Genomic DNA, 19432 nt, shown 5'->3' with positions numbered 1-19432 from the left:
GCCACAACTGCTAAGGCCCACGCCTGCGCCCTGGAGCCCATGCTCTGCAGCGAGAGAAGCTACTGCAAAGAGAAGCCTGAGCACCACAGCTAGAGAGTAGCCCCCACTTGCTGCAATTGGAGCGAAGCCTGTGCAGTGGCAAAGACCCAGCACAGCCATAAATAAAAAAAAATAAACAGCTTTGGCTGGGTCTGTAATCAACCAAGAATATTCCTTAAAAAAATAAAAATCCTCATCTTCAGGCTTCCAGGCCCAGTTTCCTTCCATCAGACCCTGCTCCCTTCTAACAGAAGCTAAACCAGTGGCTGAGTGTCAAGGATTTCAGAAGAGGAAACCAGGCTGGGCAGGGAGCATGTGATCAGGTAGACAAAGATAGACAGGGTTTTCCTCTTCTTTTCCATAACAAGGGCACCCCAGTGAGGCTCTGCGGGAACTACCTGCCCTCAGTGGAGTACCCTTCGTTGAGGCTGATCAAGGTGCCCTGTTCTTCCACAGATAAGGGATGATCCTAGGCCTTCTGGTGTTCTTTCCCTGGAATTTGCATCTCACAGAAATTTGCCTCCTGTTAGAAGCCTAATGGGACTTCTCAGGTGGCCCAGGGGTAAAGAACTTGCCTGCCAATGCAAGAGACCCTGGAAGAGGAAATGGCAACCCACTTCAATATTCTGGCCTGGGAAATCCCATGGACAGAAGAGCCTGGCAGGTTATACAGTCCATAGCACTGCAGAGTCAGATACAACGGAGCAAGAGAAGCCTAATGAAGTCTGAAGCTGATGCACTGAGGGACTGGGAGAAGATTCACAGAAGGGGCGGTGCCCTGGGCAGCCCATCTGTTATTTCTTCCTCTTGAGAGCCCCTAGAGACTCTCCTCACTCTGGTCCCCATCTTGCCAACCCCAGTTTTCCAAATGTCTTTTAAGTACAAAACTCCTATAGACTCCTTCCTGCATATTTCATTTCTACTGCTTGAATCCAATACAATACAATCCTGCCAAATTGAATTTCTATTCTCCCCTGTTTATTATCAGTTCCCTCAACTCATCTGTTCTTACCGCCCTTGGGTCCCTCGGTGTCCCTTCTTCCTCCCAGAGAGAGTAACTTAGGGAGACGTTGATGGGAGAGATGAGATCTTGAATGCATATCTGAGAACAAGAACACACCCCTTGTCACGAGTTTAACCTTCACCACACTTCCAGTGAAAGACACAGCTTGTCCATACTTTATAAATGATGGAATTCCAGCAGCTAGTTGTCTGAGAACTTACCAAGGGAATATGTTTACTACACATCAGGTGTTTGTGAAATGCCTGACTTGCTTTTCTGCAGTGTTCATCCTTCAGCCCCAATTCCAAGGCGGATATCAGCCCTCAACCACGGTGCTTTTCCTCCCTGAGTCCTAACAGAAGCCCCCAGATCTTTGTCAAACTCATCTAGGCAACAACTATCAAAGTTTGCACATAAAAAAAATACTCTGGAATAACCAGAATATCTTAGGTCCTTGAGAACAGGAGTGGGTCTTAGTCTTTTTAAAAAATTAATTAATTTGGACACCTTGGGTCTTAGTCATAGCACCCAGGATCTTTAGCTGTGGCATGTAGGATCTTAGCTCCTGGACCAGGGATTGAATCTGCGTCCCCTGCATTGCAAGGGGGATTCTTTTTTTTAATTTATTTAATTGTGCACTTTATTACTATTATTATTTTTTAAATTTTTTATTGAATGATAATTGCTTTACAGAATTGTGTTGTTTTCTGTCAAACCTCAACATGAATCAGTCATAGGTATACATATATCCCCTTCCCTTTTGAACCTCCCTCCCATCTCCCACCCCCATCCCTCCCCTCTAGATTGATACAGAGCCTCTGTTTGAGTTTCCTGAGCCATACAGCAAATTCCTGTTGGCAATATATTTTATATACGGTAGTGTAAGTTTCCATGTTACTCTTTCCATACATTTCACCCTCTCCTCCCCTTTCCGCATGTCCATAAGTCTATTTTCTACGTCTGTTTCTCCATTGCTGCCCTGTAAATAAATTCTTCAGTACCATTTTTCTAGATTCTCTATATATGTGTTAGAATATGATATTTATCTTTCTCTTTCTGACTCACTTCACTCTGTATAATAGGTTCTAGGTTCATCCACCTCATCAGAACTGACATGTGTTCCTTTTTGTGGCTGAGTAATATTCCATTGTGTATATGTACCACAACTTCTTTATCCATTCATCTGTCGATGGGCATCTAGGCTGCTTCCATGTTCTAGCTATTGTAAATAGGGCTGCAAGGAACAATGGGATACATGTTTCTCTTTCAGGGTATATGCCTTCAAGGGTGATACTTAACCACTGGACCACGAGGGAAGTCCAGAGTCTTGGTCTTTTATGTTATTATTAATACCAGTGCCTGACACTTTCAGTTCAGTCAGTTCAGTCGCTCAGTCGTGTCCGACTCTTTGCGACCCCATGAATTGCAGCACGCCAGGCCTCCCTGTCCATCACCAACTCCCGGAGTTCACTCAGACTCACGTCCATCGAGTCAGTGATGCCATCCAGCCATCTCATCCTCTGTCGTCCCCTTCTCCTCTTGCCCCCAATCCCTCCCCGCATCAGAGTCTTTTCCAATGAGTCAACTCTTCACATGAGGTGGCCAAAGTACTGGAGTTTCAGCTTTAGCATCAGTCCTTCCAAAGAAATCCCTGACACTTTGGAGACATTCAGATTGTACTTAGGTAACATTTTCCCCAACTTGAAGAGGTAGGTGTCATTATCCTCAAATTATACACAAGGAAAATGAGGTGTAAAAAGGTGACACGTTTCCCTAAGGACCAGAACTAGTGAGTGAACCCAGACCCTTCCAATTTCCAAGCCTAAAGTCTTTCCATGATGTCGCAATGCCTCTTCTCTGGCTAATTTCTGTTTAAAATGTCTAAATTCTATGGTGGGGATTTGCAGTATGAGACAGACAAGCTCTGAATGAAGTAAGATTGTGAGCTGATAATTGTTGAAACCAGGAGATGGATATTTGGGATTTCATTGAACTATTTTTTCTACTTTTGTATGTCCAAAATTTCCCTTAGTAAAAAACTAAAAACAAACTTACACACCAATTTTATACTCAGTCTCTTATGAAATACTTAAGAGACCAGGATAAAATTTAATATCAATCCTATTTCACACAGGATGGTTGTCAGCAAACTGAATTTGGATATTTTAGCAGTTATTTAAACTAATAACTTAAAAAAATTCTTTTGGGGATGGATGCTAATAATAAATGACCATGTATACCTGGAAAATAGTGACACTCCACCATGCCTGAATATTCCATAGGACTACATATTCTGTAGCCATTAAAAATAATCTGGGGATTTCTCTGGCAGTCCAGTGGTTAAGACTCTGAGCTTCCAATGCTGGGGGTAAGAGTTTGATTTCTGATTGATTGGGGAACTAAGATCCCACATGCTGCTCCGTGTGGCTTCCCCCCCCCAAATCAATAAATCTGAAAGCTAGACTGCAGCATTGATATACAATATGTGAAAAGAGTATGGGGAAAACGGTAAGCATTTTACAGTTGTAGTCATGTTAAAAATGCCTGTGGACGTGGATTAAGGACTCTAAGATAACATGCTGAAGGTATGGTTACTACTATGGTACAAAGAGGAAATGGTAGGACTGGGAGATCAAGGTGACCTGTGACCCTTGCTGGACAACGATGGAGCTGAGCCTGGCACCGGGGCTGCCTCCCGCTGCGGTCAGCTCATCCACCCCTCCCCTGCCCCAAGCAGCCTTGCTGGCTCCTTACCGGGAAGTGGAACCAGAACATAAAGCAGGACTTGACAGGGGTGACAGCTGTGTTCCCGCTGAGTTTGTGTTTCCCTCCTGGGAACAACCCCCGGCTTCGGGTCCGATGGCCGTCCAGCTGCAGAGTGTAAGTGAGGTTGGCAACCAGGTGCCCTGGGCAGGGTGGAAAGGCAAGAGGTGAGTGGTGGCGGATCCTGGGGCCAGGGGCTGGGATTGGGGGCCACCCGGAGGACAGCACTGACCTTGGAAGGTGGAGATGAGAGACTTGACCTGGAAACAGACGGTGAGGTTAACGCCTTCCTTCTTCTGGTTGCTGGTGGAATAGGAGCACTCGACTTCATGCACTGGGATCTCAGCCGGGGAGAAGGACACGCTTGTGATGATGTCCACCACAGGCCGGGAGCTGCAGGGCAGGAAACAACCAACACTCTCCCTTGGCTTCAGCTGCCACCCCCAATCAGACCTGGGGCTCCAGCAGAATCCAGAGGATTTCCCTTCCCTACTGCAGACCTCATTGTCACTGTCTCTTTGCAACAACAATAATAATGATCATTCATTAGGGCTCCCCATAATGATAATTCATCCTACCAGCTTTCCAACCTATTTTCCATACAGAAGAGTGAGTTTCTAAAGAAAGAAGTCACGGAAATCCCTGGTGCCTCAGTGGTTAGGGCGCCAAGCTTTCACTGCCAAGGGCCCAGGTTTGATCCCTGGTGGGGGAACTAAGATATTGTACTACTTCAATGCCAATAATCTTGCAAGGATGCCCCATGATATTCAGAGTAAAAACCAAACTTTTCACTGTCTGTGTCATACCACTTGCCTCTCCAGTTTTACCACCTACCACACTGACCCTCTTTCAGTTCCTTATACACATCATAGGTTTTTTTTTCCAGTAATTTTTTAAATATCTTGGCCCAACTTATTTATTTATTTTTACATTGTGGCCTCAAGGCATGTGGGATCTTAGTCCCCCAACCAGGGATCAAACCTGTATCCCTTGAAGTGGAAGCTTGGATTCTTAACCACTGGACCACCAGAAAAGTCTTGACATGTTATACTTTTGCCTGCCTTATAGCCTTGGCACCTCCTGGGCTTTCGACATAGAAAGCTCCTATCCCAGATTTCTGCAAGCCTGGCTCTTTCTTATCTTTCAAGTCCCAGCTCCTCAAACAGGCCTTTCTTGGCCATCCAACCTATTGTAGTTCTCCCCTGCTATTCTGTCTCACAGAACCCTGTTCATGGCCCTAGTGGCACTTACCACAATTGTAGTTACCTATTTATTTTACATTTTTATTATACGTTCCCCCCCACCCCATACACCCTGCAGTCCATGCCTGTTTCAGTACTGAAGACAGTAGGTGCATCAAGTATTTAGCATGACGTCATTCACTAGGTGACATTACATGAGGCTTCCAGTGACTCTGAAACATGCGTCAGGCAGGAAATGCCATTACCATTTCAAAGATGACTAAAACCTTGAGGTCCTGAGAAGCTAAGTGACTGGGGTAAGATGACCCAAGAAGTCAATAACTGTCTTTGACTTGAACCCAAATTACCAGGTTCTAAAGCTATCTAATTTTCAAGAAAATTAGAGATACCAAGGGAACATTTCATGCAAAGCTGGGCTCGATAAAGGACAGAAATGGTATGGACCTAACAGAAGCAGAAGATAATAAGAAGAGGTGGGAAGAATACACAGAAGAACTGTACAAAAAAGATCTTCACGACCCAGATAATCACGATGGTGTGATCACTCACCTAGAGCCAGACATCCTGGAATGTGAAGTCAAGTGGGCCTTAGAAAGCATCACTATGAACAAAGCTAGTGGAGGTGATGGAATTCCAGTTGAGCGATGTCAAGTCCTGAAAGATGATGCTGTGAAAGTGCTGCACTCAATATGCCAGCAAATTTGGAAAACTCAGCAGTGGCCACAGGACTGGAAAAGGTCAATTTTCATTCCAATTCCAAAGAAAGGCAATGCCAAAGAATGCTCAAACTACCGCACAATTGCACTCATTTCACATGTTAGTAAAGTAATGCTCAAAATTCTCCAAGCCAGGCTTCAGCAATATGTGAACCGTGAACTTCCAGTTGTTCAAGCTGGCTTAAGAAAAGGCAGAGGAACCAGAGATCAAATTGCCAACATCCGCTGGATCATGGAGAAAGCAAGAGAGTTCCAGAAAAACATCTATTTCTGCTTTATTGACTATGCCAAAGCTTTTGACTGTGTGGATCACAATAAACTGTGGAAAATTCTGAAAGAGATGGGAATACCAGACCACCTGATCTGCCTCTTGAGAAATTTGTATGCAGGTCAGGAAGCAACAGTTAGAACTGGACATGGAACAACAGACTGGTTCCAAATAGGAAAAGGAGTACGTCAAGGCTGTATATTGTCACCCTGCTTATTTAACTTATATGCAGAGTACATCATGAGAAATGCTGGACTGGAAGAAACACAAGCTGGAATCAAGATTGCCGGAAGAAATATCAATAACTTCAGATATGTAGATAACACCACCCTTATGGAAGAAAGTGAAGAGGAACTCAAAAGCCTCTTGATGAAAGTGAAAGAGGAGAGTGAAAAAGTTGGCTTAAAGCTCAACATTCAGAAAACGAAGATCATGGCATCCGGTCCCATCACTTCATGGGAAATAGATGGGGAAACAGTGGAAACAGTGTCAGACTTTATTTTTTTGGGCTCCAAAATCACTGCAGATGGTGACTGCAGCCATGAAATTAAAAGATGCTTACTCCTTGGAAGGAAAGTTATGACCAACCTAGATAGCATATTCAAAAGCAGAGACATTACTTTGCCAAAAAGGTCTGTCTAGTCAAGGCTATGGTTTTTCCTGTGGTCATGTATGGATGTGAGAGTTGGACTGTGAAGAAGGCTGAGCGCCAAAGAATTGATGCTTTTGAACTGTGGTGTTGGAGAAGACTCTTGAGAGTCCCTTGGACTGCAAGGAGATCCAACCAGTCCATTCTGAAGGAGATCAGCCCTGGGATTTCTTTGGAAGGAATGATGCTAAAGCTGAAACTCCAGTACTTTGGCCACCTCATGCAAAGGGTTGATTCATTGGAAAAGACTCTGATGCTGGGAGGGATTGGGGGCAGGAGGAGAAGGGGACGACAGAGGATGAGATGGCTGGATGGCATCACTGACTCGATGGACGTGAGTCTGAGTGAACTCCGGGAGTTGGTGATGGACAGGGAGGCCTGGCGTGCTGCGATTCATGGGGTCACAAAGAGTCGGACACGACTGAGGGACTGACCTGAACTGAACTGAAAGCCATCACATGCTTCAGTAGGAGGTTTCAGTGTCAGACAGTTGTTGTTGTTTAGCCGCTAAGTTGTGTCCAATTCTTTGAGACTCCATGGACTGCAGCCCACCAGGCTCCTCTTTCCATGGGATTTTCCAGGCAAGAATACTGGAGTGGGTTGCCATTTCCTTCTCCAGGGGATCTTCCCAACCCAGGGATCAAACCCACGTCTCCTGCATTGGCAAACGCATTCTTTACCACTGAGCCACCAGGGAAGCCGGTGTCAGAAAGACTTCAGTTCAAACCCCAATCTGTCACTGAACAGCAGCTGTGTAATCTGGAGTAAGACACGAAGCCGGTATAGAAGGAGAGCCAGGTTCACAGGGTTGGGCTGAAGACCAAACGCGCTGATGGCGATAGCATTTAGCATGACGCCTACTACACCACAACTGCTCAAAAGATGAGAGCTGCAACTATCCCCAGGTAGGACTCAGGAGGCCCATCTTACCTGAGCACGATCACCTGGCCCTCAGCCCCCACAGCCACATCCGCCAGGCCATCCCCGCCGAGGTCCTTCACCCCGTGGATGGAGCGTCCAAACCATTGAATTCCTGAGAACATCTGGGTCCCTTCTATCCGCTGAAGCCAAGAAAGAAATTCATGCAAGCTAGCGGAGAGGGTGGGCAGAAGGGTGGGAAGAGCTGGACTGGGGAGCAGGATAGGGGTTTGAAAGCTTCCAGGGGCCTGGGAATGGGTTTTGATTGGCAGATCAGGATCCTCACCTGACTGGGCCGGGGGCTCAGCCCCCCTTGTTGCCCATTGAAGATGTACACGGCCCCCTGCTCCTCCAGAGGGGCTCCCACAGCCACGTCTGTCAACTCATCCCCGTTGATGTCTGTCAGGGCAGCGATGGCAGCTCCAAATCGCCCAAGGGGGTAGCCGGTCTCCCCCTGCAGCTCTGAGACCATTTGGAACTCCAGCTGGGAAGGAGCAAGGCGACAGGTTCCACCTCAGTCACTCAGCAAGCTTTCACAGGGTAAGGCACTGGATCTGGAGTGTGTGTGCTCGCTTCAGTCCTGTCTGACTCTTTGCAAACCCATGGAACGTAGCCCACCAGGCTCCTCTGCCCATGGGATTCTCCGGGCATGAATACTGGAGTGGGGTGCCATTTCCTTCTCCACTGGACAGGAAGAACACTACAGAAATACGGGGTGTGGTCCTTTCCAGAACTGGAACAGTGCCGTCACACCAACCTGGGTTCAAGTTCCAGCTCCCCCTTTTTTATTTGGCAGAGGTCTAACTGCTGGACCACCATGAAACTCCCCACCCTTGCCATCGGTGTGACTTTGTGCCTTTGGAAAGTTGCTCAAATTTGCTGAGCTGCGACATTTCCATTCATAAAGCTCAGAGTGTCCCAGAAAGTGATTATGAGACTCAAACGAGGTATCCTACATATAAAAAGTTTGGCACTGGGCCTGGCACACATTTCAGCCACCCCTGCATACTAGCTGTTGTTTGTCATTGTTCTAAAGGTCTGATTAACACCAGGTCAGACAGGATACTTGCAGAATAACTGAGACCTGAGAAAGCCTGGGAGTCTCTTTCTCGCACATTCTGTGCTTAGTGTTCTGGTCCCCACCTGTATTTTCTGGTAGATAAACACCCGGCCTCCTCTCTGCTCCCCATAGTACAGGGGGGCTGCAATCAGCAACAGCTCCGTCTCCCCATCTCTGTCCACGTCAACGCCACACAACTCGCCACCAAAATAAGAGCCAACCTGCAAGGAGAGGAAAATGTTTGAGGAAGAAATCCAGAGCCTTTCTCATCAGCTGCACCACATCCATCCTACTCCAAGCCCTCAAATAAAGGTGCAAGTCCTGGATCCTGAGACAAGCTGGGACCTGCGACACCTCGGGCTTCAGTGTGGCAATGCTTGCGCCTGCACACATCTCTTTGTATTTTATACAAAGAAACTGTGTGAGACTAAATATAACTTTGTATGTGCCTGCAGTTAGGTCAAATTCTGGACCAATGATACAAAGAGACCAAAAAACCTAACTGCGGCTTTTGAGGAGCCTGGAGCAAAAACAGGGGGTTGGGAGCAAAAGCAGGGTAATGCGCATGCCCCCTGCACCCAACACCACCTAAGGAGTGGGCAAACCACCTAAGTCAGCCCTCCAGCCTGACCCCTGGATGCATCCCTACCCTCACCTCATAGAAGGAGCAAGTCTGCCCTCTCTCAGGGAGCAAGCTGCAAGGGAACCTGTTGTTCTTGATCTGCCCTGCTGCATCAAGGACCCCAAAAAAGCCACGCCTGAGTTTCTTGTCTGGCCTCTGATCAATTTCAATTGATGAAGGAGGCCAAGTAACAATCCAACTTAGAGCCCATATGAATTTAGACAAGCGGGGTTCTTTTTGTTTGTTTGTTTAGTTGTGGCCCATGGGCTTAGTTGCTCTAGGGCATGTGGGATCTTCCCAGACCAGGGATCAAATCCGTGTCCCCCCGCATTGACAGACGGATTCTAATCCACTGTACCACCAAAGAGTCCAAATTGGGTTCTTAAATTGGCAAGAAAGTGAAACTGTTATTCGCTCAGTCGTGTCCAACTCTTTGCCACCCCATGAACTGTAGTCTGCCAGGCTCTGCTGTCCTGGGATTTCCTAGGCAAGGATACTGGAGTGGGTAGCCATTACCTTCTCCAAGGGATCTTCCCGAGTCAGGGATCGAACCTGGGTCTCCTGCATTGCAGGCAGATCCTTCACCATCTGGGCCACCAGTTCAGTTCAGTTGCTCAATCATGTCCGACTCTGCCACCCCATGGATTGCAGCATGCCAGGCTTCCCTGTCCATCACCAACTCCAGGAGCTCACTCAGACTCATGTCCATTGAGTTGGTGATGCCATCCAACCATCTCATCCTCTGTCGTCCCTTTCTCCTCCTGCCTTCAATCTTTCCCAGCATCACGGTCTTTTCCAATGAATCAGTTCTTCGCATCAGGTGGCCAAAGTATTGGAGTTTCACCTTCATCATCAGTCCTTCCAATGAATGTTGAGGATTGATTTCCTTTAGGATGGACTGGTTGGATCTCCTTGTGGTCCAAGGGACTTTCAAGAGTTCTCCAACACCACAGTTCAAAAGCATCAATGTTTCGGTGCTCAGCTTTCTTTATAGTCCAACTCTCACATCCATACATGACTACTGGAAAAACCATAGCTTAGACTAGATGGACCTTTGTTGGCAAAGTAATGTCTCTGCTTTTTAATATGCTGTCTAGTTTGGTCATAGCTTTTCTTCCAAGGAGCAAGTGTCTTTTAATTTCATGGCTGAAGTCACCATCTGCAGTGATTTTGGAGCTCCCATACCCCCCCAAAAAAAGTCTCTTGATGTTTTCATTGTTTCCCCATCTATTTGCCATGAAGTGATGGGACTAGATGATCAGCCACCGGGGAAGCGCCTAAATTGGCAAGAGGGGATGACAAAACACCCCAGAGGCTTTGTGGGGAACAAATGTGACAGTGGTTGGCACAGGGCCAGCACACAACAGGTGAATGAGTGTTCGGAAGACAACAGAGAGCATAATTAGTATCACACCAGCCCCTTATCGACTGAGGCCACTGCAGCCATGCTCACCTGGATCCCATCTATTTTCTGGATCTGGCTCCAGGGTCCTCCTCTCTTTGGCTGTTGGAACAGCAGCACCCGCCCGACATGCTGGTATCTGGGGGCTCCAGTGGCCAGCAATGACATGGTCCCTCGGGAGGGCAGCCAGGTCACCGTGTAACCTGAGGAGAGAGAGAGGGAGGGGCTTGGAGTCAGGAACACAAGGGCTGCTGAAAGAAGTAAACCCCAGGGGAAAAGGTGGTGGCGATCCTGGGAAGCTGGGTTAGCAGGAAAGATGCACTGAAATCATCAGAAGACCTTCTCCTGAGAAGAGCAGCCATGTGCTCCGAGGAGTACAAATCCTGGCTGCTGCTGCTGCTAAGTTGCTTCAGTCATGTCCGACTCTGTGCGACCCCATAGACGGCAGCCCACCAGGCTCCCCCATCCCTGGGATTCTCCAGGCAAGAACACTGGAGTGGGTTGCCATTTCCTTCTCCAATGCATGAAAGTGAAAAGTGAAAATGAAGTTGCTCAGTCCTGTCCGACTCTTCATGACCCCATGGACTGCAGCCCACCAGGCTCCTCCGTCCATGGGGTTTTCCAGGCAAGAGTCCTGGAGTGGGGTGCCATTGCCTTCTCCGACAAATCCTGGCGCCATGGTCCAAAACTGTAGTTCTCAAACCGTGGATAACACACACGCGCAGACAAAGCAGCCGCATGCTACAGGGTAAACATCTTCCCGAGATTCAGTTCACCTGAGGGTTTGTAAAGGAGACTACCTTCTTTTTAAAGAATGAAATAAAATGGGATTATATTAATAAGAAGAAGGCAAAGTTTGCACGAAGATTAAAAACCGGGCAAGAGAGGCCTCAAGACTGCCAGCCTGCCCTATGGATTTCAGACTTGGCAGCTCTCACACCACATGACCCAATTTCTTTTTTTTTTAAGAAAAAAATATTTATATTTGGCTGAGCTGGGTCTCAGTTGCAGCAAGTGGGGGCCACTCTCCTGTTGTGGTGCAAGGGTTTCTCACTGTGGTAGCTTCTCTGTTTCAGGCACAGGCTCTAGAATGTGGGCTTCGTTTGTTGTGGTGCACCGGCTTAGCTGCCCCACAGCATGTGGAGTCTTCCCGAACCTGGGCTAGAACCTGTGTTCACTGCACTGGCAGGCAGATTCTTAACCAGTGGACCACCAGGGAAGGCTCCAGTTTCTTAAAACCAATCTCTTTATAGATAGATAGATAAGAAAAGAGACAAAAATAATTATGTATCTTTATAAAGATACAGTGGAGAAGGTGATGGCACCCCACTCCAGCACTCTTGCCTAGAAAACCCATGGACAGAGGAGCCTGGTGGGCTGCAGTCCATGGGGTCGCTAAGAGTCGGACACGACTGAGCAACTTCCCTTTCACTTTTCACTTCCCTGCATTGGAGAAGGAAATGGCAACCCACTCCAGTGTTCTTGCCTGGAGAATCCCAGGGATGGGGGAGCCTGGTGGGCTGCCATCTATGGGGTCGCACAGAGTCGGACACGACTGAAGCAACTTAGCAGTAGCAGCAGCAGCATAAAGATACAGATCTAGATATATCCTGTTGGATTTGTTTCTCTGGAGAATGCTGACTGATAAAATAATATGCATTTGTGTATATTACTGTTTACATATATATGTGTATATACGTGCTGCTGCTGCTGCTAAGTCGCTTCAGTCGTGTCCGACTCTGTGCGACCCCATAGATGGCAGCCCACCAGGCTCCCCCATCCCTGGGATTCTCCAGGCAAGAACACTGGAGTGGGTTGCCATTTCCTTCTCCAATGCATGAAAGTGAAAAGTGAAAGTGAACTCGCTCAATCGTGTCCGACTCTAGCGACCCCATGGACTGCAGCCTACCAGGCTCCTCCGTCCATGGGATTTTCTAGGCAAAAGTACTGGAGAGAGATAAATCAAAAGTGGCCAATGTTGAGTGAAGTTGCTCAGTTGTGTCCGACTCTTTGTGACCCCGTGGACTGTAGCCCACCAGGCTCCTCCATCCATGGGACTCTCCAGGCAAGAATACTGGAGTGGGTTGCCATTTCTGATAAATTAAGGTGAAAAGTATATGGGTGTTCACTGTACTGTTAACTTTTCTCAAAAGTTTGAAAATTTTTTCATAAAAATTTAATAGAAAAGATTGAAATGAAAAGATTATACAAATCAATCAGCCTGGAGACGTAGCCTAATAAAAATACTGAAATGTAAACATAAAGAGTTGGAGTGACAGAGAATGAGATGGTTGGATGGCATCACTGATTCAAAGGACATGAGTCTGAGCAAACTCTGGGAGATGGTGAAGGCCAGGGAAGCTTGGCATGCTGCAGTCCATGGGGTCCTAAAGAGTCAGACACAACTGAGTGACTGAATGACAAACACAAAGAATAGTGATCGTACAGCACAGAGAATATAGCCAATATTTCATAATAACCATAAATGGAGCATAATCTATAAAAATTTGAATCACCATCTTGTATACCTGAAACTAATATATTATTGTAAGTCAACCATACCTCAAGGAAAAAAAAAAAGCAGGTGACATGAAAATATTTCCTGCTCCAAAGTATCACAGAGGTTATCTTCATACCTCACAGCTTTTGTGGCGAGGTTTCCTGCCCTCTGTTCCTACTGACAAAATGCTGGAGCAAGTGCTGCAGGAAATTAGATCAGGGATTGTGTGAGAGCCAAGAGCCAGCTTATAGGAATGCTCTGAAGATGGCTCACTAACTCAACTTGACCTTCTTTGCTTATTTTTTTAAATTAATTTGTGTTGGAGTATAGTTGATTTACAATGTTGTGTTAGTTTCACGTATATAGCAAACTGATTCATATACAAATATCCACTCTTTTTTAGATTCTTTTCCCATAGAGGCCATTACAGAGTATCCAGTAGAGTTCCCTGGGCTATATACAGTATGTACTTTTATTTTATATATAGTAATGTGCATATGTCATTCCCGATCTCTCAGTTTATCTCTTCCCTGCATGACCTTCTTTGCTTAGAGCAATTCAAAGTGAGTGAGACAAAGAGATGTCTGAGATTCTATAGCCCAGGAGAGGAACGGTGAAGAGGCCAAACCACTCTCCTGGTTTCTTCATGTATGTTCCTGAAGCACAGGGATTAAGAACTTGATCTCTGAAATTAGAGAGACTAGGTTTTAATGCAAGTGTGACTTCTTCCTGGCTGTATAATCTTGAGTAAATTACTTCCTTTTTTCTGAGCCTCAGTTTTCTCATTAAAAAAAAAAAATGAGACAGTACCAATCTTACAGGGTTGTTTTGAAGATTAAATAAGATCGTGGATGTAAGATGCTTGGCACCATGCTAGTGAAACATAAACTAAGATCTGAAGGACAGTAACATAGCAGGCAATCAAGAATATATTTACTTCTACATATATATAAACACACACACACAGACATCTATGTGTGTGTGGGGGGGTGTGTGTGTATTGTGGGGTGGGTGCCTAACTACAGATTCAACTTTGGCATTATTTCTTCTTATTTAAGGAGCCACCTTGCCAACTATTTTACAGTAGAGTTGTCCTTAGATATCCGCAGTGGATTGGTTCTAGGACTTGCTCCAATACCAAAATTCACAGACGCTCAAAGTCCTACAATTGGCCCTCGATATCCCCGACTTTCAAATCTGTGGCTTCAACCAATCTTGGATCATAAACATGGAACCCGCAGCTGCAGAGAGCCAGCTGGATACTGAAGCACAAAAAACCTCTTTGAAGGCAGCAGTGTAGATGCTGTAGGGTTAGTGAAGTGGTTACCAGCCATAGACCCTGGGTTCCACCTACTAGCTCTGTGACCCTGGACAAGTTATTTAAAGTCCTCTGGGCTTGGGACTTTCCTGGTGGTCCAGTGGTTAAGAATCTGCCTTTCAGTGCAGAGGATGTGGGTTCAACTCCTGGTCGGGGAACTAAGGTGCAACTCCACCCATTTGCTGCAGCTAGTGAGCTTACGTGCTCTAGAGCCCAGGCACCACAGTTCGAGAAAGCCCTCGTGCTGTTGAAGACTCAGCGCAGCCAAAATAAAGAAATAAATAGTCTTCTGGGCTCAGTTTCTTCATCTATAAAATAGAGATGATAAAAATACCTACTTACAGGGTTGCTGGGAAGATAAAATGAGGTCAAAGAAGTTAATAGGTGTCATGCACTCAGAACAGTGCCTGGTGCATAATACTTGCACAAAAAAAAAAGAATGTGTGCGTGCTAAGTCACTTCAGTCATGTCTGACTCTTTGCAACCCCGTGGACTGTAGCCCACCAGGTTTCTCTGTCCATGGGATTCTCCAGGCAAGAATATGGGAGTGGGTTGCCATGCCTGCCTCCAGGAGATCTTCCTGAACCAGGGATCAAACCAGCATCTCCTGTAGCTCCTGCATTGCAAGCAGATTCTTTACCACTGAGCCACTGGGGAAGCCTTCACAAAAAAAGAATACTTGTCCCAAATACTTGTCAAAAAAAGAAAAGGAAAAAAACCACTTGGGGCAGTCCCCCTTAGAAGGGTAGATGCATGATGAATAGCACCAATTTTCCAGAGGAAACTATTTAACAAGATCTTTGTGTTCTGAGAGTTGAATAATAGTCTTTGTGCACTGAGCCCACCCCTAGGCAAGGGTCACAGGTGAGGAAGGGAGGAAGGTATTGGTTCTAGATCTATGAGGAGGTCATCTATCTGAAGCAGTCTATTGCTTCTATCTGAAGCTATCTATCAAAAGCAGTCCTATTGCAGGGCTCTTGAAGTCAGTTTATGCCTTGAGACTGGTTGAACATGAACTAGAAGGGCTATAACCCTGAGTGAAGGACAAGATCCCTCTATTCCTGAGACTGGCATCACCTTGGATGAACAGCATCCCCAGGACTGTGCAGGACAAGACATCACGAGGCAGAAAGAAGCAATAACAGTTGTGAGTTGACCAAACGCATTTCCTCTGTGCTTGGCATGTGGTGAATTCTTGAGACTGAATCAATCCTGGAGTTCCTGGACAATCCTAGAAGAAGAAACCTTGCAGAGGAGGGGCTGGTCCTCCTATTAATGAGGTAGATTTTTTTAAACTGTACTCAGGGACTCTCCTGGTGGTCCAGTGGTTAAGAATCCACCTGCCAATGCAGGCAATGTGGGTTTGATCCCTGGTCAGAGAAGATCCTACGTACCATGGGGCAGCTAAGCCTGTGCACCACAACTACTGAGCCTGAGTGCTCTAGAGCCCATGCTCTGCAACAAGAGAAGCCACCACAGTAAAATGTACTCAGGATTTAATGCATCAGTTCAGCTCAGTTCAGTCGCTCAGTCGTGTCCGACTCTTTGCGACCCCATGAATCGCAGCACGCCAGGCCTCCCTGTCCATCACCAACTCCCGGAGTTCACTCAGACTCACGTCCATTGAGTCAGTGATGCCATCCAGCCATCTCATCCTCTGTTGTCCCCTTCTCCTCCTGCCCCCAATCCCTCCCAGCATCAGGGTCTTTTCCAATGAGTCAACTCTTCGCATGAGGTGGCCAAAGTACTGGAGTTTCAGCTTTAGCATCATTCCTTCCAAAGAAATCCCAGGGCTGATCTCCTTCAGAATGGACTGGTTGGATCTCCTTGCAGTCCAAGGGACTCTCAAGAGTCTTCTCCAACACCACAGTTCAAAAGCATCAATTCTTCGGTGCTCAGCTTTCTTCACAGTCCAACTCTCACATCCATACATGACCACTGGAAAACCATAGCCTTGACTAGACGGACCTTTGTTGGCAAAGTAATGTCTCTGCTTTTGAATATGCTATCGAGGTTGGTCATAACTTTCCTTCCAAGGAGTAAAGCATCTTTTAATTTCATAGGTATGACTAAATGACAACACAGAGAGGTTGGGCTTCCCCGGTGGCTCAGAAGGTGAAGAATCTGCCTGCAATTCAGGAGACTTAGGTTTGATCCCTGGGTCAGGAAGATCCCCTATAGGAGGAAATGGCAACCCACTCCAGTATTCTTTCCTGGAGAATTCCGTGGACAGAGAGCCTAGCAGGCTATAGTCCATGGGGTCGCAGAGTCATACACTACTGAGTGACTAACATACACACACACACACACACACACACACACACACAAGACTGGGCGGTTTAAATAACATTGGTAGGCTCTGAGCTATAGGGATGGTCTTCAGTTGTCTAGTACCTGGGCCAGGGATGATTTAGGTCAGGGCAGATACTAGCCCGGTGCATGAAAGTTAGATAAAGGACTGATCAGGGAGCAGGCTCTGGATTGGCTGGTTGGCCTGTGGAAGTCCTCCTCCCAGGCAAGCAGTTTATTCTACCTGTAGAAATTAACTAGCCCTGGGAGGAGCCAGTCTCTCCAGGACTAGTGAGGCCATAAGATGTCAAAGCATCATAAGACACAGAAAATAAAAATGTGATTAATACCTAGGTGAGAGGTTATTAAGGAAAAAATAAAGACTGTTAGGACCATATTTGGGGCTTCCCTGGTAGTTCAGGGGTAAAGGATCAGCCTGCCCATGCAGGAGACTCAGATCCCATCTCTAGGTCAGGAAGATCCCCGGAGGAGGAAGTGGCAAACCACTTTGGTATTCTTGTCTGAAAAATCCCATGAACAGAGCAGCTTGATGGGCTACAGTCCATGGGGTCAAAGAGTCAGACATGATGAGCATGACTATTTGCGACCCCATGGACTGCAGCCTACCAGGCTCCTCCATCTATGGGATTTTCCAGGCAAGAGTACTGGAGTGGGGTGCTATTGCCTTCTCCGACACACACTCAAGGGGCTGTTAAAGAAAAAGGAAGACTATTATGATCATGTTTATTTTATTTTATTTTTTTTTATGACCATGTTTAAACTGAACTTCTTCATACTGTTGCTTCATTGCTTTCATTATGATTTTGAAAGTCAACGTGAGTGAGTTTCTGGTTCCCCAAACCTGAAAGAATGCAGCAAAAAAAAAAGAAATACTTACCCAAATATCCTGCCCTCGATTCTACTGTCAGTGGTTCATTGCCAACAAATGTACTGCTCTGCAGGTCTGCCTTCAGGTCGAGAAAGCCCCCAGCCCAGTCCTTGGCTCCAACGGCCCCCACAACGCCATGGCCCTGCCAAGAGCGGGAGACGAGTGGGATCAGCTTCATTCTCACCACTTTGCTCTGCCGGCTGCCTCAGGCCCGTCACTCACCTCGCTGAGGTCCGCGCTGATCCCGCTGGAGGACAGCTCCATGTTGAAGGATGTCAGGTCCTGTTTGCTTGTGCCTGAGGGATGGAGTAGGGAGAATGGGCTGAATCTCAAGGAGCAGTGATGCTCATGAAAGGACTGAGAAAAAATCACACAGCGTCTGCCCATAGGCAAGGTAGAAAGAGCATGAACTTTTTGGGGGGCTGTATCACTCACACAGTTTATGGGATTTTAGTTCCCCTACCAGGGATCAACCCTGGGCCCCTAGCAGGGAGGGCACCAAGTCCTAAACACTGGACCACCAGGGAATTCCCAAGAGCATGGATTTTAGAGTCAGACAGGGAAACCACTTATGCCCTGAGTGTCCCCTGAGTCTCCATGGGACCCAAATGTGGATATTCTGTTATCCAACTCAGCACATCTAAGAGGCAGCTCTTGATTTCTGTTTCTTCTCAGGCTTCTCCTCTTCAATGAATGCCACTCCCATCCACCCAGTGACTCATGCTAAAAGCCAGGAATCAACCTTGATTCTTCCCTTTTCCTTCCGTTCTGTTTAATTTCTTTTTGACTGTACCTCAAGGCACGTGGGATCTTAATTCACTGACCAGGCATCGAACCCACATCCCCTGCAGTGGAAGCACAGAACCCTCACTACTGGACTGCCAGGGAAGCCCCTTTGACTTCATTTTTTCCTTTTTCTATGCCGTTTTCCACAGAGCAAGTTAATTCTTTTTTTGAAAAATGTGTATCAGATCCCATCTTTCACTTTCTTAAAGCCCTTCACAACTTCGCATTGGTCTGAAGACTAAAATTCAAACTCCTTATGAGGAACTGAGAGGCCCTGCCTTCCTCTCCAACCTTCTCTCTCCCTTACTCCCCACATGCATTACACCAATCTTTCCCCCTGTTCCTCCATGTCCATCTCTGCCCCATCTCTGGGCCTTTGCACTTGACCTTGTCTCTGACTATAATCCTCTTTGTCCACTCTCCTCCCATAACTGTCTGATTCTCATCTTTCATGCCTCAGCTCAAAAGTCATCTCTGAGTGAATTTTATCCCAATTTAAAAAAAATGGCCTCTCATGGGAGTTCCCTGGTGGCTTAGTGGTTAGGATTCCAGGCTTTCACTCTGTGACCTGAGTCCAACCTCTGGTCAAGGAACTGAGATCCCACAAGCAGGTTGGTGTGGCCACAAAAAAAAAATCTGCATCTCAGAAAGTCCTTTCTTAAAAAGCTTCCTTAATGTGGCTTCTTCCAGTTAAACCTGTATTATCTCTTTATTCATTTCCGTTACAGTACTTATCAGGGCTTCCCTGGTGGCTGAGAGGTTAAAGCATCTGCCTGCAATGCAGGAGACCCGGGTTCAATCCCTGGATTGGGAAGATCCCCTGGAGAAGGAAATGGCAACCCTCTCCAGTATTCTTGCCTGGAGAATCCCAGGATAGAGGAGCCTGGTAGGCTACAGTCCACGGGGTCACAAAGAGTCAGACACGACTGAGTACTTATCACAATCTTTAAACATCCTGCTTCAATCCAGTTGCTCAGTTGTGTTTGACTCTTTGTGACCCCATGGAGT

The 19432-nt window shown here is 46.6% G+C and overlaps 1 protein-coding gene across 1 annotated transcript in view; it reads right to left on the bottom strand.

Annotated features, from left to right (window-relative positions):
- ITGAL (integrin subunit alpha L) overlaps positions 1-19432 on the bottom strand; it is a 48373-nt gene that overhangs the window by 13045 nt on the left and 15896 nt on the right. Inside the window, exons 10-18 of the mRNA XM_055561510.1 lie at positions 17861-17934; positions 17648-17780; positions 10694-10845; positions 8702-8839; positions 7845-8042; positions 7571-7701; positions 4038-4198; positions 3797-3948; positions 1052-1141 (exon numbers count right to left, since the gene is read on the bottom strand). Of these exons, the coding sequence (XP_055417485.1) occupies positions 1052-1141; positions 3797-3948; positions 4038-4198; positions 7571-7701; positions 7845-8042; positions 8702-8839; positions 10694-10845; positions 17648-17780; positions 17861-17934 (1229 nt within the window). The remainder of the gene's footprint in view (positions 1-1051; positions 1142-3796; positions 3949-4037; positions 4199-7570; positions 7702-7844; positions 8043-8701; positions 8840-10693; positions 10846-17647; positions 17781-17860; positions 17935-19432) is intronic.

The sequence above is a fragment of the Bubalus kerabau genome, chromosome 23, assembly GCF_029407905.1.
Source record: "Bubalus kerabau isolate K-KA32 ecotype Philippines breed swamp buffalo chromosome 23, PCC_UOA_SB_1v2, whole genome shotgun sequence".
NCBI classification, from domain to species: domain Eukaryota; kingdom Metazoa; phylum Chordata; class Mammalia; order Artiodactyla; family Bovidae; genus Bubalus; species Bubalus kerabau.
The sequence above is the reverse complement of the archived record's forward strand: the minus strand, read 5'-3'. Positions and strand labels throughout refer to the sequence as shown.